This window comes from Euwallacea fornicatus, chromosome 32 (assembly GCF_040115645.1).
Source record: "Euwallacea fornicatus isolate EFF26 chromosome 32, ASM4011564v1, whole genome shotgun sequence".
Lineage (NCBI taxonomy): Eukaryota > Metazoa > Arthropoda > Insecta > Coleoptera > Curculionidae > Euwallacea > Euwallacea fornicatus.
In genome coordinates, this window is record NC_089572.1 from 116285 (window position 1) to 142706 (window position 26422).

At 32.2% G+C, this 26422-nt stretch overlaps 3 protein-coding genes across 4 annotated transcripts in view; 2 read left to right on the forward strand and 1 right to left on the reverse strand.

Moving 5' to 3' along the window:
* Positions 1 to 12496, forward strand: part of LOC136348341 (PIH1 domain-containing protein 1-like) — a 31254-nt gene extending 18758 nt beyond the window's left edge. The window contains exons 1-6 of one of the 2 annotated variants that reach the window (XM_066299078.1): positions 10072 to 10200; positions 10336 to 10480; positions 10672 to 10841; positions 10902 to 11188; positions 11243 to 11386; positions 12337 to 12496. In XM_066299078.1, coding sequence (XP_066155175.1) covers positions 10371 to 10480; positions 10672 to 10841; positions 10902 to 11188; positions 11243 to 11386; positions 12337 to 12372 — 747 coding nt within the window. In that variant the 5' untranslated portion in view covers positions 10072 to 10200; positions 10336 to 10370 and the 3' untranslated portion in view covers positions 12373 to 12496. Of the gene's footprint in view, positions 1 to 10071; positions 10201 to 10335; positions 10481 to 10671; positions 10842 to 10901; positions 11189 to 11242; positions 11387 to 12336 lie in introns of those variants that run through there. The other variant, XM_066299077.1, reaches the window with a different exon arrangement.
* A 328-nt stretch (positions 12497 to 12824) lies between these two features.
* On the reverse strand, positions 12825 to 15858 carry LOC136348340 (sphingosine-1-phosphate phosphatase 2-like). Its single transcript, XM_066299076.1, has 4 exons — positions 15242 to 15858; positions 14172 to 14422; positions 13942 to 14114; positions 12825 to 13883 (listed from the first exon to the last, which is right to left on the reverse strand). Exons 1-4 carry the CDS (start codon positions 15513 to 15515, stop codon positions 13466 to 13468), a joined length of 1116 nt encoding a protein of 371 aa, XP_066155173.1. The 5' UTR covers positions 15516 to 15858; the 3' UTR covers positions 12825 to 13465.
* A 341-nt stretch (positions 15859 to 16199) lies between these two features.
* Nop56 (Nop56 ribonucleoprotein) lies at positions 16200 to 18925 on the forward strand. The gene is made up of 8 exons (XM_066299075.1): positions 16200 to 16352; positions 16440 to 16803; positions 16900 to 17098; positions 17178 to 17448; positions 17782 to 17968; positions 18028 to 18200; positions 18256 to 18384; positions 18438 to 18925. The coding sequence occupies exons 1-8, from the start codon at positions 16350 to 16352 to the stop codon at positions 18546 to 18548; spliced, it is 1437 nt and encodes a 478-aa protein (XP_066155172.1). The 5' UTR covers positions 16200 to 16349; the 3' UTR covers positions 18549 to 18925.
* The last annotated feature ends 7497 nt before the right edge of the window (positions 18926 to 26422 follow it).

Below are 26422 nucleotides of genomic sequence, written 5' to 3' on the forward strand. Positions count from 1 at the left end.
ACTCGCGCCCTCTAGGAACTACGTCAAAATTAGATCAAAACTCTTATGTGAAATAATATTATATAAAAATTCTTACTTACAAATCTAAGTATACCGGTTTTGGCTGGTCTTGATGCTATCAAAACACAAAAAGTTATTAAGGAATTTAAAAATAAAATTTGAACCTTCAACACCCTGCAATTCTGATACACGCAACATTGGTATAAAATATGTTGGATCCAATCGTATTTTAGTATCCTCTATTTCAAGTTTGTTTATGTTCCATTCCTAATGGATCACCCTGTATAATAAAGTTTTTTTTAATTTTAACCTTTTTTAAAGGTTCAAACAAAAATGCTTGTGTTGATAGACTATCTTCGAAGCCTAGGAAAATTTAAATAGAGCATGTAAAATGGCGGATAAATAGGTAAATTGTATGGAATGTGATAAGCAAAGTATGAGAAACACTCGGATATTCCTGTTTTCAATCAGTGTAGAATTTCAAATAAAAACAAAATATTGACAAGAAGCTTCAGTAGTTAAGTAAAACTCATACATGAGTACAGTAGTATTACTGTATATACCATTGTAAACTGTGACATTTGGACCATTCTGTAGATATTTATTAAAAGACTTCAATAATTCGGTAATTACACCTGTCCCTTAATTTACACGAAAGATAGGTTTCGCACAAAACCGTGTAAAATGAAAAAAATAGCAAAGTGACTATAACAGAGTCGTTCATCTACATAAAACGAAAATATTGGAAAACTTCAAATTGAATTTAATTCTTAAAACAACAAATACATTTAGGTAGTATAAGTACATATTAAATTAATTTTACATTTAAAAAGAAAACAAAAATAAAACATCTTCAAAAATTAAAAAATACACTCTGTTCATAAAATAACAAATATATGTAGGTAATTTAGGTACACATTTAACTCGTTTTACATTAGGAACAAAAACTAAAAAATAAAAAAATAATAATTTAAAATTTAATTATTGTTATCACTTTCAGAAACTATCAGCCTTTTCTTCCTGATTGGTATGATCTCGTTTTCATCACTTGAAATTTCTTCTGTTTCAATGGTTGACAAATTAGAGAAGATCTCAGATGGACAAGACTTTGTAATTAAATCCGTAATTAATAATTGCGTAGATTTTTTGTTAAATTATTTTAGATTTTCTCATATTAACTTAAGTACTTGCTAATATTTCGCTGAAGTTGGAAAGCTTATTCAACTTTCGTGTTATATTGTATGAAAATATTGGCTAATTTTCTTCACAATTCAAGTCCCACACTGATAATTTTTGCTGTGAACGCGACTGGTCCAGAATACTCTTCATCAAAATCATTTTCTTTATCATGTTTATTTGTTGATTAATTCATCTTCATTTAATTCTTCACCAGCTATTATTTCTTCAATATCTGCCACAGCTAAATTCTCAAAACCTTCTCCCCTAGTATGGGTCAAACTAGTAATATGCAAATATTCGTGTTCTTATGGTGATTTATTATTTTCATTTTCGAAAGCATTCGGTCCACATTCGTTGATGGTTAATTCTTTGATTTTAGTGTATGACAATCCAACATGCTTAATACAATCTAAGATTGTAAAATTCTTCAAAATATCCATAAGATTAACGTATTTATTATTCTCCACGTGTTCCAAAATATAACTGAAACTTTGCTTGATATACAGGGTGTTGTAATTTGGAATGTTTTGTCAAGACCCACCTACTAGAGGTCACGGGCTCGATTTTTGAGAAATGTTTATTATCAAAAGCCATTTCCCAATATCGTCGGAGCACCCCGAGATGTAGAAGGTTTTTTGATTTTTGATCATTTTGGAAATCGCAAATGACTCTCTTATTTATTAAAATATTGGATTTGTGTTAAAACATTGTTATAACATTTTTTGGAGAAGAATCTAATGAAGAGCTCGAATTTTTTCTGCTGTTCACCGTTTTCCTGCAAATTGTTACAACTTCACTTTTTCAATACTTGACAAAATAGAAAATTTTAAATTTTTTTCAAAAATATATGTAAATTTAATATTTATTGTCAAAAGTGACGAAAATATAACGTTTTTGCCAAAAATTGACTATGAAAATTACTTTTAAAAATGTTGAAACCTAAGAGAAAATCATTTTAATGCCTTAAAATGAAATGAAATAAATTTTCAAACATTCTCTTAACATAGATATTTAAACTGAGCGCAAAAATGTAAAAATGGTAAAAGGTAACAATGGAACTTAAAAAAAAGATGGATAATAAATCTGAAATCGTTATCGTGTAGCTGAGAAAAGATAATACTAAAAATGTGCTTATAGTTTTGGACTTTTAAATGACGGTGAAAAAAATAAAAACGAAATCTCCAATTTTTTTTTTAATGTTTGTTTACTATTATCGGAAAATTCAAATTTTAGAAACGACATTTTGTCAAGCACTAAATTGTACAATTTCGCCCCTATTTAAATTTCTTAGTTTCTTTGGTAATTTCCGAGATCCCAATGGTAGGACTCGAATTTCAAACACCCTGTATACATTAATTAGCTTAGTTCAGATATGTAATTGTGAAAAATGTAAATTTGTAAATATAAATACAGTAAAACACCGATAATCCGAAATAATCTAGAGTGGATTGATTTCGGATAATCGAAATTTCGGTTAATCTGAATTTGGAATGCTAATATGTATTTATTCACGTAACAAGCTTTTACATATTAATTTAAAAAAATAGAACAAATACAAGTTATTTTTACATGAAATCTTTTTGAACGTAGGTATTTACACACATAACAAAACCGTATTTTTAATTTAAATTTTTGAAAAACGAGGTAATTTTTGATTGCACTCGTTTAACACTACATACTTCTGTTTTTGGCTGCAATGTCCCTCCACCTTTGGATAAGCAAAACATCCGCGGCAGTTGCATTTTCTTGTTGTTCAACATAATTTAAAGCTTTTTCTAGAGCCTCAAGTCCTTCGGAATGTGACACTTTTATTGGAATGGCTTCTGCTTTGTAATAATCATCATCGTCATCACTGTCTACTTCATCGGTATTCTGGGATACATTTTTGATTAATTCTTTGTCAGTCATTACATCTTCCACACTATCACCATTTAACCATTGAGAAACATTTATTTCCGTAACACTTTCACATCCTGATATTCTTGTGATAATTTCATGTAAACTTTCGTTTTCTTCGATCTCTGCATCTGTGCGATCTTCCTCCTTTAGTTGAATTAATTTTGACCAAGATTTCTGCAGGGTACTATTATTTACTTGATTCCAGGCTGATGCTATCCAATAAACAACATTTCTTAAATTTATCTTCTTGAGGCGTTAATTGAGGCGATTAAATTGCTTGCACTTTCATTTACTTCATCTAAAATATGCACCGATAGCAATCGCCGGTAATTGTGTTTTAAATTTTCCAATACACCCTGGTCCAAGGGCTGGACGAGAGAAATTACAGCAGGAGGCAAAAACATTGTTTTTATTAGTCCACTTTTAAGTTGCTCTGCATTTGGGTGAGTCGGGGCATTATCTAATAATAAAATGCATTTTCTAGAATATCCGTTATTTTTTAGAAAAATTTCTACTTCCGGGACAAAATCTTCGAAAAACCAGTTTTTAAAAAGTTTTCAATCCATCCAGGCACTTTTTTGATTCCTGTGTAAGACAGGAAAAGCATTGCGTCGGATATTTTTAAAGGACCGGGGATGTGCAGATTTACCAACACATAATAATGGAAGTTTGTGTCTGCCATAAGCGTTACCGCATGCAAGAACGGTGATACGTTCTTTGCTATGCTTGTGACAAGGTGCCCCAACCTCGGTTTTAGAAGCTAAGGTATTTGACGGCAACATTTTGTAGTTCAAACCTGTTTCGTCACAGTTGTAGACTTGTTCTGGTTGTAAGACACGTTATTTCATAGACATTTCAAAATTCTCTGTAAACTTTTGTGCGGCAGTTACATCGGCGGACAATTTTTCTCCACAGACTTTCAGGTGGAGTACACCATGACTTTTTTTCCTCCTGTGTAACCATCCATCACTTGCAGAAAAATTTACAGGCGCATCATTGATCGGCTACTTTTCACCTAAATTCACTGCTTTTGGTTTTAGAATTGGCCCTGAAATTGGTATTCCACGTTCTCGGTTTTGTGTACTCCATAAAAGTAATGAATCATCCACTTTCGTATGTTCACCAATTTTCATGTTTTTTCGTGTCGGCGCAGACGATGACAAAACACTACAACATTTTTCAAGTTTCTCGCGATTTTTAATTTTTAAAATTCATTTCGGATAAACAGGATTTCGTATAACCGCGATTCGGATAGTCGGGGTCGTACTGTATTTAGAAAACCGCTCGTCTCGGTAGCAATTACAAAATATATTTTTCTTGTCATTTTTTCAAAAAATTAATAATACACCGGGGTTATCAGTTTTTTGAATATGCATTTTAATATGAGGAATCTATGATTCAGTTGTAATTTTATTTAATAACTAGAAAACCATCCCATTTAAAATACCTAGTACTGGCACAATAGCTAAGGGCGTAATGATGCACTATCTGCGATAAAGTTCCAGATATGTCACAATTTTCCAGGAGGTAATGCACGAGACTGCAAACGATACGGGATACAACGCAGGCTAAAAATGTTGAAGTTTGGCCTCTTAATGAAGTTTTTCATCTTAATGTGTAACTATTACAAATATAACAAATGATCATTTCAATTGGACTTGTAAATATTGGTTAAATTCATATTTTATTATTGTCAGGTCGGCTATACCATATCTTAATTTACGATGTTGCCCTTAAGATTTTATAATTTATTGCCCTCTTTTGAGTGATTATAGTTTTTCAGCAGTTTTAACTTGCATCTCCAGATCCTTTTCTCAGTATTGTCATAAAAATTGTTCTTTTAAAAACAAAAAGGTAGCGTGCATATACAGGGTGAGCTTTTTTCAATAATTGTTGAAGGGATGTCGGGAACTGGCAGAATTGTGAAGTCAACAAGTTTCTGAAAATGCTCAATAAATTCAAAACATATTAATTGGATCGTTTGAAAATTTGTCCAGTTAAAAACAAAGGGTGGTTCTATACCATATTTTTTATTTTCGACAAATCGTATGCAAAATATGAAAAAAAATCAAAATTTTTTACATTTCAAGTACCTCGAACTAGATTTATTTTTAAATAATAGACCCTGCATTTTCTGAAAATGAATTATTCTCCTAATTCACTTTCAAACGATATACACCTATAGTATACAGTCTGGGACAATGTATTACAGCATGGGAATCGCCGTAACAGCAACGGATACAATACCGCATACATTTTTTTAACAGGTAACTTATTAATTATGTTGTTAGGACTTGCGACGTATTGTTCTATCATGGACTATAGTTACGTTATCTACCAGTTTAAATGTTCAAAGTGAGTTTAAGAAACTGATGTTACGCCCATGGACAACCCCAGCATTCGCGTGATACTGGTGGAATTCCCAACGCTTAACACCCATCTTCGGCTGAGGGAAGTTATTGTACTTTATGATTGGGATTTCCAACGCTATTCTTTGTCGGACAAAATTACGAACTTAAATTAAAGGTACCGCGAAACGAACAGAATGGCTGGGCTCCAATGAAAGCCCAGCGACCATGCTTCTAAGCGCTACGCTTTAACGCGACAAGGTAGCCTAAAAGCCGCTAATGGGTCTTATTGAAAGTACGTCTATGGATGATGTACCTCAATATCAGTACTTAAGGAGGGTGCGAAACTGAAGACTCTCTCTTTTTTTTCCTTCTTACCTCATCACGGACACGTGCGCGCTAGACTCTTCAACATCCTTTAAATAACGCATCTCGCGATATTGTATAGTTGTTAATGTCACGAATAAATCTTTGTTAAATTAAAAAGGTTTAGTCTCTCTTATAGGCGAAAATAGTGCCTCTGATACTGCGAACTCAGAGTGGTCCTTCCTAATCGATCAATCCAGTCAACGATCTACGTAGTTCACGGTTATCGTATCGAAAGGGGTGAATCGACCCAAACACGTACACGTGCAGAATTAATGACCTAACAATGTATCGATCTAGAATGTAACAAATAATAGAACTTTATAATTGTAGGTTAATTTAATGATAAATAGTATTGTGATGAAAAAATAAGATTCATTTATTTATAAAGTAACAATTTTTTTTTCAAATAAATATCATCACCTTCAAAGTATTCCCCGTCCGACACAATGCCCCTATGCCATTATTTTTCCAACCCTCGAAATAATCGTAATAGTTTTTTCCCCTGAACGACTTTCAATACTTTCTTCGATTCAGGTTTTATCTCCAAAATTGAATCAAAACGGTATCCCCGGAGCGGCATTTTGAGTTTGTGGAACGATATGGGTCGAATTTTTGACAAAACATTCTCGAAGGACCAATACAGTGTGGGACGGTCCATTATCGTGGTGTAAAAACCAAGAATTATCTGCCCATGATTATTGCCTTTTGAAGCAAATAGCTTCACGATACATAAGCATCAAAAAATATTCCTTGTCAACAGTGTTGATTAGCGAAAAAAATGCATTATACACAACACCGCGATAATCAAAGAAAATGGTCCACATGACATTGTTACATTTTTGTTAAAAAAAAAAAAAAAAAAATTAATCAAATTTCAACACTAGTTCTTCAACGAAGACGTTGCGAGTCTACATGTATAGTAGCTTTTCGTGACAAAATCAATTAAAAATTCATCCCTTGGAACAATTACATGTACTTAATTAACTTTCTGTATAGAGTGTGAAAGGTTGATTCCTGAGGATGGATTTTTATTAATATTTTTGAAATTTTTCAGGATAAATTAAGGAAGTTTCGTACTTTATCATAACTTTTTGTGCCTTTTCTAAGTCTCTATGAAAAAATTCCTACATTTTTCCTGGAGCAGGTAATACAGGGGCGTAGTGCTTAAAAACTAACTACATTTTTTTTGTACCTAACTTTATTAAAGATTTTATAGAAAAAATATTAAATTTGAAGATTTTTACTTAAAAAAGATACTGCTGTTGGAAATTAAAATCTTCAACAGTTGTTGAGAAAATAGAGATTTAACAAACGGGTAGCTTTTGCTCAAACAAACATCTAATTTAAAACCTTTTTTCATACATTTTCTTTAACCTAATTGTTATAAAACACTGTTCCAGTAACGAAAAACTACCAGACTTTAATAACTGGTGTCACGTACGGAAATGTCAAAAATGTCTTTTTTGTTTCATCTCAAGGTCATTTGAGATTTAAATTTAATGTTTATTTAATAAAATCTACCGATTTATTAAATCTTAATTCTCTCGAAAACTGTTGGAGATTTCGACTTTCTATAAGACTACCTTTATTATATAAAAATCTTCAAATTAAATATTTTTCGAAGAAAATCGTGAATAAACTTAAGCACAAAAAGTTTAGGTGGTTTTTAAATGGTACCTTCCTGTATTATCCACCCCTAGAACAATGTGGCAGTTTCTTTAAGCAGATTCAGAAAGAGCAGGAAAAGTTATAATAAAGTACCAATTTTTGACTTTTTTGTCAAAATTTCGAAAATGTAAACTAAAAATCATCCCCAAGAGTCAACCTTTTGCTCCCAATAGTCGAAAACAAAGCTCCTTTTGATACATCTTTACATAAAGTTCTCGTAATATTTTGGGACCTAGAGTGCGTGGTTGAATTTATGGCATTATGTTCAAATTACTTTATATTCATAGAAATTAATGTAAATATGGTTTTCTCTTCAACACGTTAAAAACAATTTCAAAAATTCCTAGCAATTCCGGTAAACAAAGAGTAAAAACCTCCAAAAGCAATATATTTGAAACAGGTTTCGAATTGAATGAAGCAATTATAAACGAAGATAAAATTTTAAAATTTGCTCTAATTTTTGTCCGATACTGTAAATGAGTAGTTGAGATTTCGCTAGCTGGACGGTTATGACTAAGTTCCATTGTCACTTACCAAATCGAGACTTAATGCGATGCCAAACCGATAGATTTCTTGAAGTAAACAATTTATCTGATCTTTTTTTTTAGGAAATGTCCTGATTAGTTTTATCGCCAAATGGAACAGAAAAACTCCAACTCAACCAGCAGCATTTTACGACTAAATCAAGTCTCAACACTCGTAAACTACGGTTTAATGAACAGCAACAGGGTTGGTGTAATATTAAAATCAAAAGTAATGGAACGAATGAGACATTATTTATGTTACTTAATTTGGAGCTAATTAGAGTCGTTTTGAAATTCGCGAAAAGTCGGGAAAAAAATTTTATTTGCCGTAAAAGTTAAAATTTTTTCCTAGATATATTTGTTCAAACCAAATTTTATTTATCGAAAGCCTCAGACGTTTTATTTCTGAGCGACCGTCATCAACTCATGTTATTAAATACGGTTCTGATTTTTCAAAAACCGATTCGAAACTTCTTGGTAATTTTATCGAATTGAAAAGCATACCAATGCGGTTTTATCACTTTTTAACGTGGTGCCTGGATGTTATATTTCGATAATAGCTACGACCATGATGTGTTAATTATTTTCGATTTCATACAACTACTTCACGTGGTTCAGGTATGAGCGTGGCAGCTGCACATTCTGATATAAATATGTAGGAGTAAATCTCAAGTATATCTCGGTGATCGTAACGTAAAAATTGCATTGTAATTCAACAATTATCAAATGTAAGTTTGGTTGGCCGAGGCCATCGCGAAAAACGGGGGAAAATGGTCGGAAGCGGAAACGGGTAATCCCGTAATGCTTTCGTTTGGTTGATGGCATATTAATGGTTAACGACATGTTCACTCGAATATTAAGAAGTTAAGCGTCGTCGTTATTTATTTTGTTGATAAATGTTGTTAATGATTATTTTTGAAAACACTTCAAAACAATAAATTTTCCTAATTATTTTTAAAAAATGAGATAGAAGATAAAAATTTAATCGATAAATAATATACATACTAATCTCATCTTGCTTTTTTTTTCAAGGGTATTTAAATTTTTAGGCGAATTCCTGGAGTTATTTGAATTGCAGAGAACCTAGAATTCAGAAGTACAGAGAATCGAAACTTTAAAATTAAAAGCAGGGTCGGTGTTTTATTTAAAAATGGAAATACAGCATTTCAACATGTAAAAGCAAGTTGATGATGATTGCTAAAAAACGAAACGTCAAATGTCAAAGATCTCATGGTGTCATAGAGACCAAAAATTGTGTTGATAAAGTCGAAAAAAAATCCACGGTGCCGTATAAATCTTTTTAGAAAAATTCAATATTTTCCGTATGTCCAAGAATTTGTCATGTTTTACGAGGATGCTTAATTGATTTGCACAGTTGGTCTTTATTTAAAGAGCCTCGTAGCTCTTCAAATAACCACAATATCCATGCTTAAACCCGCAAAATATTACCTTTCACCCTGTATATAACATTTTCTTATTTTGCAACATATTTAAACTATTAGTAAATACTCAATATTTCGAAATTGTGTTGTAATGTTTGGTAAAATGTGCGTTATGTACTTATATGGTATATATTTCATTTAAGCAAATAATAGACTCAAATTTGCTGTATTTTAAATAATAGCATAATGTATTGCATAGCTTTGCATAACAAACACAATATTATCGGTAAGTCAACAAGTACTATCAAATTTACAGAGGTGACTACCCACGTTTCCCTATTGATGAGTTGAACACCTCATATTATTCTTTATTTACAAATACCTTAAAGTGACTTTAATTATGTGTGAGTCTAGAAAATACTAACCTGACGCATATAAAAAGCCTCACTTCTGATTCCATGTAAATACTTACAACTTAGGACTTACGTCATCTTCCTACTATCTTTAAAGGCCTTAGTTCAGGAAGTTTTCTTGGGATGATAATCCAAATCTATAACCACGTTTCTCAAACCAAACTGCATCTATTTATTAAATTGTGTTGTTATCACAAAATCAAGGAGAAATAAAATAAGCGGGAAGATCCTTAAACAAACATCATTGTTCAATGTGTTCATTTCCTGAATAGGAAAATTTCAAATTCAAATGTTGAAATTTGATATCAATGCGCCTGCACCAGTTAGACCATTATTCAGTGTTACTGACGCTGCACTAAGGCGAATTGTTTTCTGAAAGTAGTCCAAGTTTTACATAACTCAATTACCTAGACACTGAGTAAGTACTTCACCTTATTTAGTCAAAAGCGGCGATATAGTTTATTAATGTAAGAATTATCTGCATTGGCATTCGATTATTTACTTATCGGATTTTTTAAATAAAACGCACTTATTCGTCATGTTTTTATTCTAGGAATATGCATAAAAACCAGGGAAGTGGGGACGCAGATGAAGGTGTTCGTAAATATTTGCACCACCGATGCCATTCCGCCCCCTAAAGACATTACCGAAGCTGAGTTAGACGACATTATTGAAGCTGAAGATTCCGGAAGCTTCAAGTAAGTTGTTCTGTGCTATATGTTCGGGGATGTGTTTGGGCTATCCGGTCAAGGGTGGCAAGTTAGTTTCAATTGGAACTGATTAAAACTGACACCACTGCTCGAACATTTGAATTTAAGTTAAATTAATAAAATAACCATAAAATTTAGAATCATCATTTTAACCGCATATTATAAGACAATAATTATAGGGTTCCAATGAGTATAGCAGAATTGAGGACTGAAAAGGACAAAAATGAACTCGACGCCAAAGTGGTGGATATCGCTGTTCACCCCACATTCCTTCAAAAAGTCCAAACTTACCAGAACTTCAAGCACTTCTTAATCGCTCTTATCTTTCAAGCTTTGCTGGACAAATATGGTAAATTGACCCAAGTAAAAAGTTTACATTAAATAAATTCCTCAATAAAAATTATTTCAGGTCTGCTGTGCGAGGACAAAAAAGTAATCCTTACTAACAAGAAGGTATTTGGTACGTTGCAAACCCATCGAATTCAACAACGAGACATCGATGAGAAGATGGGAAAATTGCAGGAGAACCAATCTGTGATGAGCGAATTAACGGGAGAAAGCAAGGATCCAGCAAAAAAGGTTCTTATTGAAACTATATCTTCCATGGAGAATAAGACCAGAGTACCGGAATACAGGTTATTCAAGAAGAAAAATGGACTGAACTGCTTATTTGCGGAGTTTAAATTCCCAGATGTTGTAGGTTTCTGTTAATTGACATTTAGATGCTTAAATACAAAAACCATTTTGTAGATATCTGCAAAAGATATCAATCTGGACGTTGGAGAAGATCGGATAATCGTAGAGTCGCAATCCAAAGGTTATTTTCTAGATATTTTCGTACCTTGCTGTATTCGAGCTGAAAAAAGTACTTCCTCTTTTGATAAAGCCTTAAAGGTAAGTTGAGGGGGAACGCTTCACCAATATTTTATGAACCAAGCAACTTTAATTCCTTGTTAAAGTTAAAAATTACTTTGTTAGAGAAAGTTGGTATATTTAAAGAAATCGACCGTTGAAAAGTAATCATCCTTTATGATGTGAACCTCAAGTTGCACATACTCTCAAAATTTGACTTAAGTCCTATACTCTATATTTAAATAACAAAACCTAAAAACTCGTAAGTCGTCCTTTAAATTAATTAACGTTTTTATTGCTATACGTACAGTGAATTCCTGATGTATTGGCAGATATTTGTTAAACATATAAGTACAATTAAACGCTGAATGACTTATGTGTGTACGAAGAATAGAAAAGTTGGAATATTCAGGAGTCTAGCGAATAAACGATTCTACTTTTCATATGTTTTAAACTGGCAGTAGTAGAAAAAGCAGTTTACTATTTTCTTATGTGTAATGCAGGAAATGAATCTTCGAACTCCGAAAATCGGCAAGAATTCAATCATCGCAATTCGGGATAGCAATTTAACCACTGAGCTAATGAGCCGATTAAGAAAGTAGCAAATTTTATTTGTATTTTATGTTTACTTTGAACGTGATTCATATTTTTATATTTTTTAAAAAGAAATCAATCGGGACTAAATTTCTTCTCATTATGGTGATTGGAATTCTGTATTTAACGGTGTTACTGCTATATTGCGTACCAATTTCAATTTTGCATTTTACTACAGTAGCACTAAATGTTCTACGACGTTAATTTGAATTTACCCTCATAGTGCACCCATCATCTTCATTTACCACGATGTTAGTTATACAATGACAATTTCTCACCTGTAATTTTTAACTACTTATAAGTTATATATATATGTATAGTAATGCTAATTTCTATAACCCCATGGATTTCCAACACAAATGAACTGGACGAGTATCATATTTTTTATATTGTTTCAGGTGCTGAGTGTGAAAATGCCTTTGGTCGGAGGATGATTTAGGAGATTTTGGAAAGAAAAGTGCTTTGCATTTTTATTACTTAAATTTTTTATTTAGAATTTGGAACATCTTTTGTATTTAGCTCTAACGCATTAAAATAAAATGAACACTAAGAATTTCATATGGTATGTTTGATAGCTGACGGTCCTCAAACCAAATTTCTCGGTTATTAGTTGCCTGTTTTCCTATGTATAAATGAAACCAGTCCCAAACGTTACTTATACCTTCAAGCAGTATTTACTGAATTTCTCATATTGCATGTTTTATATGTCTCAAGCATCTCTGGTGTACGATCAGCCCATGTATATAATTCAGTACAATACAAGTTTACTAAACTGGGAAAACTAGATTTCCAATAAGTTCTGATGCTGCATTTAAAATTAATTTTATCCAAAAATTTTCATTTATAACTTTAAGAACTCTTTAAGAAGGTAAAAATAAAACGCTGATTATAATAAAAAGATCCAACGTTTAATATACCTAACATATCAATTATAACGAATGTAAATTTAATGTGAACGACAGGGTGCAAAAATATCACATTTGTGTTTGAACACTGTGCTATGCTCACGGCAAAATTTAGTAATCTGATGAAATACATATTCGCAATATGCAATATCTGAATAGCATTTTCGGTAATAAGTAAACTTTTTAGCTACGCAGTGAGCTAGCCATAAAAACTTTCACTACAGTTAGAATGTCCAAAGAATTGAAGAGAAAATCTCGAAAAACGATAGTGTGAGTTTTTTAACTCAAACCCCTGATTTAATAATTGAACAATTGCGGACAACTTGAATTATTTTGTAGTACATGTGTAGATTACATACTTAAAGACAAACTGTTTACAGGCATTCTATACTATAACTTAAATTAAGCAGAAAAATGTTTGATACGGTTAAATTAACTAGCACAATTCGGCCACTTTCGAATGAAATAGAATCAAGTTAATATCATCTTTAAATGCATAAAAGGATGCTTATGGCACAGTAAGTTGGGGTCTTTGGTGTAAACGTTAAGTACAAACCAATTAACTGCAATTGCAGTTGGATTGAGTGTGAACAGGTCGATTTTTGGAACGTCCAAAAAAAAATCAAATTTCAGTGAAAAAAGTCATCCTTTCAATTCGTAAAAGCCTGAATAATTGTGGCAAAGTATACAAAATGTTAAACCCAATCATGCCACAAGTTACATATTTGCATCCCAGCTCCACAATAGTCTTATGCTTATTTTGCAAAGTGTTCTCTGTCTGCTTCAATCGAGTCTCATCTTCTTTTAAAAGCATGCAAATGAAACTGTATGAGATACTTTTAAACATCTGTCTAATTAGCAGAACAAAGAAAAATCCTATTCCAGTTCTTAATATCATGCAACCTAGCATGCTCCATGAGGGCCACATAATCATCCGTGGTAGAGGTAGGTTTGACTTTGTCATCAGGCCTGTTTGATAATTGAGCCAAGCTCCCACAAGAACACCAATGCACACTGAGAGAATCATTGTAGTGTCACCTCTGAATAAATTTCATATTCGCTTATCAATTATATAAATATACTAATATGATTTTTTACCGTGTCGGTGTCCATTTCTCGCTGTTAGGATAATAAATTATCATTAGAATTGAGGATGTGAAGAGTAAAATTGGTGCTATAGGATTGGTCAGAAAATAACTATCTAAATAATCCACTAACGGCACCAATGGGATCATGAGGGTCAGGGCTAGCAACAGGCCAGCTACAATATCCTGTAAATTTGATCATTTCTGTGACGATTTCTAACTATAGAGTTACAGAACTCTTACCAAAACACTATGCATTCCTAAATACAAACGACTAAGGCAAATTACTATACACCAGAGAAACGCGACTGCCAGCCCCACACCGACGTTATACTCGTATCTATTCATGGTGTATAAAATAACAGAAAGTGGTATAGATACCCCAACCATAGCGTGGGTAGAAGGGAAACCATATTCCAACGCCCATTTTTCTTGGAGCTGGACCACTGGAGGACCTGGGCGAGGCCATCTCACCAAATCCTTAATACTTTGACCTAAAAAACAATTTTTCTTGAATGTAGCACAATATTTTCATACGTTTCAGACTATGAAATATAAAAAATATAAATAGAATAAAAGCTACTAATTTATGTTTTTGTATCTTTTTGAGTGTTTAGAGAATCATTTTTTTTATCAAATAAATGCTAGTTACATAGTCAATTGCAATGTTAGCCAGCCATTGAGAAATATTCATTATTTGCAAAGCAGTGGCGCATAATCATTTGTACTGTATCTTCTGAATATGGCCAAAATTAACAGGATATCATAAAGCTTGTTAATAATTTTAATGTTCACAATGTGTCCCTTTCTGAAGCTGTTATTCGCTTATCTGCTTTACAGGGACCTGCAATATGCTAGGAAGAACTTTGGGCCCAGAATATTACTTATTGAAGCTCTAATTTGCTTACCTACCTTACAATGACTTGAAATATTTCAAATAAACCCTTTTAGTGTGACTCTTGGTCAGAGTAATGCAGATATAGGGATTATTATTAATCTGAATAATAGTTTGTTTGCATAACATAAAATGACAGTATAGTTAACAGCAAATTTGAGGCTTTTTGTGAAACTTTAATATCGATCTGAGAGGTTGTCATTAACCTGAAGAAAAAAAGGAGTGTATTTCAGTATTCTCTGACCTATTTCTGGATGAGGTTAATGTTTTTTCCTCTGAGATTTCTAGCGATATGATAGCCGGAAATGACCCCTGATTTACATGAAACACTTATATGTCGAAACTGGAATGTGTCTACTCTTGCAGTGAACTTTTTAAATTTTCAACAATAAAAGTTAAACTATTAGTGCACACATACCTATATACATAACAAGTGTCCAGACCAGCACCACTCTTCTTCCAACGGCCCCATCAATGTTCCAAAACCAAAATGGAATAAAAGTTGTATAAAAAATTTCATCTCCTAATGCTGTCCCAAATACGAACAGATAATACCAGAACTTATTTTTTATGATATAGTTTGAGTTTTCTCGTTTGAGTTCTTTTGCACTTTTGTTTGGGTTGACGGGAGTCTCAATTCCAAAAAAATTTTGAATTTTTGTCACCAAAACAGGGTCTCCTAACCTCTCCATATTTTTGGTTTTCAGTTAGTGAGATAGAATACTTTGATAAAAATTTCACAATGGTAATTTGTCTTTTTCATGAGTTTTTATAGTTATCTATAAAAATGTTTGATCGATTATGAAAAATTTTATTTCTATTTGATTACATTCTTGAAATTTGAAATTTATTAGCTTTTATCTTTAGCATTCCTTATAGACAGTTACAAAATTGCCATATCTACTAATGATGACTTCTCTATTCCTCATGTAAGCAGCACCTTTTTTTCAAGATTATTGATCTATAATAATTTAATTAATAATTCTTGTTAGAAAATACTAAAAAAAGAGTGTATATTCAACAAAAATAATACAAAGACATGTAAAAAGAAATGATACAATGCATTACTGAAATTTCTGAATATTGGAGGCTGTTTCGTAGTAAATATTTTTATCGTAATTTTTTTAATACTTATTATGACAAAAGCCTCCTTCTCTGTATTCTAAAAATATGATTAACGAGTTAAAATACACATGTTGAGTTAATTGTTTGCATGAATTTGTTCCAACCTGGTATAAACTTTATACAGGCCCGCAACTCAATATGTCGCTTTCAAAAAACACGGGACTAATTACTGAATTTAGTCAAGATTTGACAACAACGCACGCACATGCACTTGCTTAGCACAGTTAATGTCATTTCATGTCATGCGCAGTATATTACGAAAATATCTGGTTGTATGTTCATTATCGGTGCGACGTAGCACGTTTATGTTGTTAGCACATGTGTATTTTTATTTTTAACACATCAAGAAATGCATTAATTCGTTAAAAAACTAAGAAGGAGCATTTCTTATTATCGATAAAATGGTGAGTTCAATATATTTTCTCTCATATTCACATCAAAAATTGTTGCACATGCTTCGTCCACTAACCTCACTTTGGCGCCCCTTTCAGGCGAACCTCTTCGTCCTTTTCGAACATGCCGCCGGTTACGGCGTCTTCAAAGTTAAGGAATTTGAGGAGATTGGCATGATATTGCCGCAACTGGAAGCGTCCATCCATGATCTTCCAAAATTTAAAAGCATTGTTCAGCTGGTTAGCTTCGCCCCATTTAAAACTGCTTTAAAAGCTCTCGAAAATATAAATGCTATATCTGAAGGTTTGATGACCGAGGATTTGCATCAAGTATTAGATGTTACGATACCTAAAGGAAAGAAGACCACCTTGGGTGTTAGCGATCCTAAATTGGCGGCATCTATTAGTGAGGCCTTGGGTTTCAAATGTAGTCACATAGGAATTATTCCAGAAATTATCAGAGGTGAGTTCAACTTAATTAATATCAGGAAACCATACCTAACACTGTAATTAGTCTAAATAAAATATTACAGAAAGTTACTCATATCTCTCTTTTTAGGCATCCGCTATCATTTCCACCATTTGGTGAAAGGATTTACTCTCAAAAGTTCTGGAATTGCACAATTGGGTCTTGGTCATTCATACTCAAGAGCAAAAATAAAGTTTAATGTGCATAGAGTTGACAATATGATAATCCAGTCGATTGCTTTATTAGATCAACTAGATAAGGACATTAACACTTTTTCGATGAGGATCAGGTGAGTTTAGAATGATTATCTCACTATTTACCATTCATTTTATAAATAAAAAAGTAACCAATATTCAATTATTCTTCAGAGAGTGGTACTCATATCACTTCCCAGAACTCGTTCAAATTGTGCCTGAGAACTACATTTTTGCTAAAGTAGCAAAATTTATAAAAAACCGTAAAGACTTGTCTGAGGAGTCATTGGAAGGTCTTGAAGAAATCACCATGGATTCTGGAAAAGCACAAGCCATTTTGGTGGCATCTAGGTCTAGTATGGGTATGGACATTAGTCCTATTGATTTACTCAACATTGAGATGTTTGCATCGCGGGTTATTTCACTATCTGACTATAGGAAAGAAGTGAGTTTTGAACACAATGATACAGATGTTTGTTTTATTAGCATATGTGTCATATTTTGAATACATGCTTTAAATCTTGGACAATATTTCTGAGGTCAAGCTACATTATTGTAGAACTACCTGTATACAGATCTGTTTCAGTTTAGCATGGGATTATCTAATTAATCTAAGTGATAACTACAATATTGGTTATATGATTTGGAAATAATTTGAAAATGTACATACCACTTTTGTTGTCTAAGTTTTTTTGCACAGGCAAATATGTATGTGTTATGCTCATGAAAACTGACATCTATAGTATGCAATATTAATATTTTTTTATGCATCTTTTAGTTAGCTGAATATTTGAGGTCAAAAATGGGCGACGTGGCACCGAATTTAGGCTCATTAATTGGGGAGCAAGTAGGGGCAAGGTTAATAGCCCATGCCGGTTCACTTACCAATTTGGCCAAGTGTCCTGCATCAACAGTTCAAATATTGGGCGCCGAAAAGGCCCTCTTCAGAGCCTTAAAGACACGGGGTGAGCATTTTTTCATTTAAGCAAAAAACTATTTTTTATAAGTAACAACTTTTTTAAAGGAAACACCCCTAAATACGGGTTGCTATTCCATTCGACATTTATTGGACGAGCTGGTCCAAAGAACAAAGGCCGAATCTCTAGATATTTGGCGAATAAATGTTCTATTGCATCTAGAATTGACTGCTTTACTGAAATTCCAAATCGTGTTTTTGGAGAAAAGTTAAAGCAACAGGCAGGTTAAATGAACAATATTTTGATATTATTTTGTTACGTTAAATTTATTTTAGGTGGAAGACAGACTTAAGTTTTATGAAACTGGAAATATTCCAAAAAAAAATATTGAGGTAATGCAGGAGGCGATCGAAGAAGTCAAACATCTTGTTACTTCTGAAAACAAAAAGAAGAAGAAAAAAAAGGTGCGTATTTCATAGCGAAATTGAAAGTTGTTTTAATTTTAAAAATGTTTTAGCGCACCGCATCAGACGCCTTGAATAATAGTGAGGCAAATGGAACTGAAGTGGATGAAAGTTTGGAGCCGCCAAGAAAAAAAAAAAAGAAGAGCCTTAATGGTGTTTCTTAAACGATTCGTATAAAAGCTACACTATCTATCAAATAAAAAATGTTTGCAAATGATCTATATTGAAGTTTAACAAGAGGAAAAAAACTGCAAGCTGTCGCATTAAATCGAAATAATGATACGAAAGATGGTGCAATTTTTTTTGCTATTTATTAGACCCTTACTTGGGTATATATTGCGAATAAATCAAAGTATTTGAGAAAATATTTCTGACATTTCTATTATTTGATCGGTATTGTATCCTTCGTCGTTTCTGAAGTATCATTGGTTCATTGGTGGGCGTCGAATTTTTCACCGCCTTGTAAAGACGTTCTGTAGCTAAAGTTTTAACGCTGTATTTTTTATTATTGTATTGAATATACTGTATTTTCCTAAAGGAGTATCGTCCGACTATCATTTTACCCTTCGATCGATTATCAAAAACGTTGCACAGAGAAAAATACTTTTGTAATAAATTCAATAATTTTTTTTCTAACATCGGGACGCCACCACAAACCCAGATTTATCCTACTTGTCCGCCAAATGTTGAATTATGGCTTGCATTTGATCAAACATGTACACCTTTCTGGTGAAATTATTTTTCTGACTTCCTTTGGCAGGAAAGAAAAGTGAATAAGAAATCTAGTATTTGGTTGCCACCCTGTAGATCCCTTCGCAGGAAAATTTCAGCTATGGCTAACGTTGATTTTATCCAAAAGCGTTGTTCAGGTTTTTCGAATTAATCCCTAAAACACCACAAAATTATTGTAAATTTAGATGATTTTAAATGGAATTCGAATTTAAGATCATTAAGTATTTTTTCTCAACTTCGTAGCTGACGATGGTGAGCAAAAAGAATACCACATCTGTAGCATAAGAATAGGAGCAAACTTTGGGATGTAGCAGTTTAGTCAAATGTCTTGATGAATCCTTCTCTGATGGTTTGTTCGACATGTTGACCCAAAAGTCATTATAATGTTCCAAGGTTCCTTTCCCTGTTCGACAATATGCTGTTCCATGGACACCAAATTATTTTACAGTTTCTTATGTTCTGAATATATTGTGCGCAGGCAGGAGTTTTAACTACGTTTTCGAATTTTAAGTGATTTCAAAGGCATAAGTCTGCAGATCGTTGTTCGAGGGCAGGAAGAAAGGTTAACAATCAATCATTCTCTAGGTCACTCCAGATCCTGAATTTCGGAATTTAATTGCCAAGGAGATCCTGTGGAACTTCCCTTTAACCTGCAATCAAAGCCGACATGCCTGTCTTCGTTTTTATAACCTACAGGAAGATCAAATTCATGATGATTAGCTTAAAATATACAGGGTGTCCGGCAAGTCGATACAATAATTTTAGGAGATGATAGATTACGTGATTCTGAACCGATTTAACCAAACATACCTATATACCAAGCGTTACAGTTTTCCTGATAATTCAGTTTTTAACATTTTTTAATTTAACCATGCTCTTTCACAATTGTTGGAGGGTAGAAGAACACCAAACCTTTTAATCACAAAAATGTACTAAACTTTTTTATTGCCTATAGATAATTGTTTAAATTATTTAAAGGGTAAAATCTAAAATGGCTTTGTTACCTACTTAGAACTACATAAACATGATCTTCCGAGCTTGTAATAAAGCGAAGAGTCAAATTCAAACATGGATTTAATTTAAACGCTTAGGTGTAGGTTTATTCAAATTTTTTAAAAACTTCCTTAGGCAATAGTCTTTCAGTCATGCTGAAAAGATTCTTAAGAAACATTTTAAAAATTAGAGAAATTAACTTTTTATGTACCCGAGCAGCGCATTCACCAAAACGTTATCTACTAAAAATAATATTAAAAATGAAGATATTTGCTAAAAACGCAAATGTACTGGATAGCCATCATTTTGGAACAATTTGTATTTGATGACATTATCAAGTATTCAGATAAAACAATTGTTTTTATCACCCCCTAAAATTATTGTATCGACTTGCTGAACACCCTGTATATTATTGTAGTCGCTCAGATTTTCATCCTCCCCAACCCTCCAGTTTTTCACTTTACATTTTCCACTATTTGGTTGCATAGTTGTATCTATTATTGATCTTGCTCTAGCTGTTTCAAATGTCGGTTTGTTTCCTTCATTGCATATTACCATATCCGTCTCCTCCATAAATTCTTCCATCATTCTCCCTCTTTCCCCTGTTTTAACTGAGTTCCACATTAAATTTTTAGCATTGAAGTCTCCCGCAACTACCACTTTCTTTTTGTTTTCTTTCACCTTCCTCTTGAGTTTTTCTAGATATATTTCAAATTCTGATGTTTTTTTATTCGGTGAGAATTGTTTTACCTGAATACTTCATAATGTCATCAAACACAAATTCTTCAAAAATGATCATTTTTAGTAAATAACGTTTTGGTGAATGCGCTGCTCGGATACATAAAAAGTTAATTTCTCTCATTTTTAAAATGTTTCTTAAGAATCTTTTCAGCATGACTGAAAAACTATTGCCTAAGGAAGTTTTTAAAAAATTTGAATAAACCTACACCTAAGCGTTTAAATTAAATCCATGTTTGAATTTGACTCTTCGCTTTATTACAAGCTCGGAAGATCATGTTAATGTAGTTCTAAGTAGGTAACAAAATCATTTTAGATTTTACCCTTTACATAATTTAAACAATTATCTACAGGCAATAAAAAAAGTTTAGTACATTTTTGTGATTAAAAGGCTTGGTGTTCTTCTACCCTCCAACAATTGTGAAAGAGCACGGTTAAATTAAAAAATATTAAAAACTGAATTATCAGGAAAACTGTAACACTTGGTATATAGGTATGTTTGGTTAACTCGATTCAGAGTCACGTAATCTATCACCCCCTAAAATTATTGTATCGACTTGCCGGACACCCTGTATATATTTTTACTTTGAAGTAGAAGATTTTCTATGAATAAAACTGATTATAAGTCGGGCTTAATTTTCTCAGAATTTAACCTTTGTCTTGAATTAAAATATTTCGGGTAATACTAAACAGAAATTTCGTATTTTCTTGTAAATTTGCTGAAGAGTGGCATCAGCTCAGAATAAAATTCAATTTAATTTTTCATAACCAGATCCAATGGTTTAGTTATGTTAATATTTAAAATCCTAATCTCCGATATTTCTAGTATCTAAAATTTTATAAAATTGATATGATATTATTTTGAACAAAAATATAATCAAAATATCAATTTTTTTAAGGTCTTAATTCAAGAACCAAGCCGATACCTACCTATGTTTGTATCAACTTTTTATTTTACAATAAGTGAAAAATTCACTGGTTAAGGTTTGTACAAATACTTCATAGACACCCTGTATATATTAAAATTTAATATCAATAGATTAAATATTGTAATAATGAATATATAATAATTAACTAATATTTATTATTCACTAATTTGTGAGTAGAGGAGGCGTGAATTACTTTTGTCCTCTCGCGACCGCCGAGTTCTCATTGCTCCCTGGTATTAGGCACTTTGAATGCTGCCTTCCATCCTTTTTTTTTTCGTTGACCGTGGCAGAGATGGCGTTGCTATATCGGTCCAACTTGGTTTTGCTTTCTCGCTCGAACAAAGATTCCGGTGTTAACGCGCTTACACGCCACTGTCGGTAACTAGTAGAGATGGACGTACCAATGACTTAGGAACCAGTTACACAAAACGTTTTGGTGCAATGCTGAGAAAAATTCTATTCCGTTCCAGTTTCAGACATATTAAAAGTCTCGACAATTGGCAACTTTCTTCCTATTTAACCGCTTTTGTATTTCATACCTTCGCAACCCTTTCAACCTTTAAATGAGGATTTTTTAAATTTTGACACAACAATTCTATTATATGTAAATTATCATACAGCAAGCCAATTTAAAAAGAAACCACTCTTAACATTGCGGTTTTTGCATATGTAAATATGCAAAAACACGTCAATTTTCTTTTCAAAAAGGACATTCTTTAAATTGGTTCTCCATTAAATTGATTGCACTCGATAACGGAGGTGTAAACAACCACTAAAATCTTAATCGGGAAGGGAGAGTTGAGTTCTACTTCATTTGAAAGGACTTTCAATTACCTTTTCAAACGTAGCTGTTTTTTTTTTCATTGAGAGGTTTTCTAAAAATCATGTACGAATCGGAAACAATATCAGTTATCAATTATATTATAGAAAAACTGTTTAATGTTTTAAGTGTTCAAAATGCTGTCCACTATTTTCCAACCATTAATAAAGTTTGTTTTCAAACTCCACTCTACATTCACAAAAACTTCTATTTGAATTTCCCCAGATATAACTGGAATTTTTCTCTTCAATCCTTCCAAATTTTGAGACTGCGTTTTATAAATGACAAGTTTAAAATACTCCCAGAGAAAAAATCCAGAAATGTTAAATCGGGCGCTCGCGGTGGCCACCCAGTTGATCTTTGTCGACTAATCCAATTTCCAGTAAACCTATCGTGTAATCACTGTCTAAAAGGAAGAAAAGAGTGTGGTGAAGCTTCATCTTGCTGAAAATACACAAGATCTTCTTATGAAAGTCTTTAACCCGCAAAATAACATTTACAATAGTAGATAATAATTAAACAAAAAACTCAAAAATTCCATTGTTCTTTTTTGATTGAACATCTTTATTCTTGCTGTTTTTTCTAGAAGTGGAATATTTAAATAAATGCGTTTACAAATGCAAGTAAACAAATAAAAACAAAAATAATCATCTGTTGTTTATAAGAGCCAACCTCAAGATGATAAGAATAAATTGCAATAATTCATGTAAAAAGAGCGGTACTAATACATTGCTAGTAAAGCAAATAATAATTTGTCTAACTTCCTGAATCAACATGAAACCACTTTGAAAATCCCTTTACTTTTGTCAGATAATGCAGGCATTAATTTTTTCCTTTGAAAAAATGAAGTGATTAAAAATTGTACACCATTCAATACAAATATGATTAATCTGTTTTAATTGATAAAACGCTTATTTGCATAAAATATAATTACTCACCCATAAAATATTTTTTTAGCAAGAATAATCTCTAAAAGATGTTATTTTATTCTCACCCCAATTCTTCACTTTCTTCTTTACTCTAATATTTCATTAGAATGCATCATGCTGCTGTGGCACACAGCCAAAAGTAAAACTTTCACTACTGTTAATTTTCAAATTGCAAATTAAAGATAGTGCTTCATTTTTGAGGCATTAAGCAATTAAGGATTCGTTCTGCAGAAAAAAAAATTAAAGAATATAAAAAAGTTCTTCATGGTCTGAAATCTAAAATAAAAAAATTGCACATTAAATTTTTGGAAGCACATACCGGTTTCTGAAAAATATAAATTTCGCTTAATAAAATTAGGTTATTATTAGTTTTATATGTCCATTTACCTTTTGCTTATTGAGAACAAAATAACTTTTTGCCTGTTAATATATTTTTATAACATTTGTGAAATTTATAAATACGTTTTATATTTAATGCGTAACAATAATGTATTTTGCTAATATGAAAAGAAAAAGAGTTAATATGTATAGTAATTTGTGTAACTACTTAAGATTATTTGCTTTAGTTTGAAGTCATTCCACTAGTATCTCATTACCTAGTCACTTTTTATTTCAAAACATTTAATTGTTTTTTACAAAATTCTTTCAACAGTTATTATCACATTTGAAGAAATTTTCCGATTTGCTTCCGAAATGATTCTCTGCAAATGATTAAATTTTGAAACATGCTGGGAGACTTTCTGTTTTAAATAACCGCAAAAAAAAATCCATAAGGGTTAAATCAGGAGATCTAGTACGCTAAAAAATATTTCAATATCTGCGAGTTACTTTTCCATTAAATATTTTAAAGATAATCTGTAACAGTTAATGTGCTGTGGCATGGGGCACCGTTTTGTTGGAACTTTTGCTGACGTTCTTATTAGAGGTAAATATTCTAATATACACGGTATTTCCTAAGTACGGTACAAAACTTCGGAAGCGTATTCTACAGCTAAAATAAAGGTTATTTTGTTATATAAACTATATCCCAAAAATGCTTCGTTGCAGAAATAAAGGGTGTGAAAACTTTTTAACAAAAATTATAGTTTTTTAAATATTTCCGAAACTATTTGAGACATTTTAATGAAATTTTGCAGGGTTCGAGAGTTAGAAACGGTGCGTATTTAACGGTAAAAACAGTGACGTGCGGGCAGGATAATTGCTAGATATCTTAAAGGAAAAATGTGGTACGCTATTGTTCTTTTCCAATATTTTGTTCCATTTTTAATTATGTGTTCGATTTGGAAAAAAAAGGTTTCTTGGCTTTTTTTCGTAGGACGCACTGTTTTCAAGTAAATAAATAAAAAAACATTGTAGCTAAATTTTTTCATTCTTTTTTATTATTCTTAAGAGAAGAAATACTTGTATGAAGATATGAATTTTTTTGTTGTTTTGGACCGTTGCTAACTCTCAAACCATACAAAATTTCATTAAAATGTCTCAAGTAGTTTCGGAAATATTAAAAAAAATGTAATTGTTTAAAGAAATGTTCACACCTTGTATTTCCGCAACGAAGCATTTTTGGGATATAGTTTATATAACAAAATTACCTTTATTTTAGCTGTAGAATACGTTCCCGAAGTTATGTACCATACTTAGGAAACACCCTATACAGGGTGAGTCGGGAGGATCGTGCCAAACTTCAGGAGCGTGTTGTACATGAAAAATAAATGTAAAAAAACTCAAATTTTGTTATCTGATTTTCGTTTGTTTACAAGTTATAGCGTAAATAAAATTAAAACATAAAATTTTAAAAAATTATAAATTTCATAAGAAATTCCATAAATTAACGTTTGGATATCATAGTAAATGTTCAAAAATATTTATTTTAGAGATTATGCTAAACGTAGGGAATTTTGTGGATGGATCAATAATAATCATGGTGTTGTATCAAGCATTCTTTTTACGGATGAAGCAACATTCACCCGTGACGGCATTAATAATACACGTAATTGTCATGTATGGTCAGACGAAAATCCTCACGCAACAGTCGAAAGTAGTTTTCAACATAAGTTTTCAGTAAACGTGTGGTGTGGTATGATTGAAAGTTATTTATTTTGCACTTTTATTTTGGAGAATCGCCTCACGGGAGAACGCTACTTGAATTTCCTTCAAAATTAATTGCAGAGTCTTTTTGAGGATGTTCCCTTAAACATCCGAATCCAAATGTACTATCAGCAGGATAGAGCTCCCCCACATTCTGCTCGACAGGTTAAGCAACATTTAGACGAAACATTTCCTGGACGTTGGATTGATCGTGGTGGCCCTATTAGTTGGTCTCCAAGGTCTCCAGATCTGACACCACTAGACTATTGTTTGTGAGGTTGGTTTAAAACTGAAGTGTACAGAGTAAAAGTGGACATTCAAGATGCACTAATTCAACGCATTAGAAATGCTGCAGCTGCCATTAAAGAAAGACATGAAACAATCAGGAGCGCAACGAATGCTTTTCATAGAAAATGTTTAGAAGTTAATGGCAATATTTTTGAACATTTACTATGATATCCAAACGTTAATTTATGGAATTTCTTATGAAATTTATAATTTTTTTAAATTTTATGTTTTAATTTTATTTACGCCTTAACTTGTAAACAAACGAAAATCAGATAACAACATTTGAGTTTTTTTACATTTATTTTTCATGTACAACACGCTCCTGAAGTTTGGCACGATCCTCCCGACTTACCGTGTGTATCACACATCATTATCAAAGAACGATTAAATGTTTAAAAGAGGGGGTTGGTAATGGAATGACTTAGAACTAAAGTAAATAATCTTTAATAATTAACTTTTAAGTTTCCTATTAACGAAATAAATTATTGTTATTCATTAATTACCTATTTTGCCATGAAAACATC

Bases quoted from the DNA above. Each gene is read 5' to 3' on its own strand.
- LOC136348340 (XM_066299076.1), bottom strand. From the start codon at position 15,515: ATGGAGAGGTTAGGAGACCCTGTTTTGGTGACAAAAATTCAAAATTTT. The intron at 14,423-15,241 runs GTATGTGTGCAC...ATTGTTTTTTAG, and splicing joins GACACTTGTTATGTATATAG to GTCAAAGTATTAAGGATTTG. The intron at 14,115-14,171 runs GTAAGAGTTCTG...TCAAATTTACAG, and splicing joins TAGGAATGCATAGTGTTTTG to GATATTGTAGCTGGCCTGTT.
- Nop56 (XM_066299075.1), top strand. The intron at 17,969-18,027 runs GTGAGCATTTTT...ACTTTTTTAAAG, and splicing joins CAGAGCCTTAAAGACACGGG to GAAACACCCCTAAATACGGG. The intron at 18,385-18,437 runs GTGCGTATTTCA...AAAATGTTTTAG, and splicing joins AAAAGAAGAAGAAAAAAAAG to CGCACCGCATCAGACGCCTT.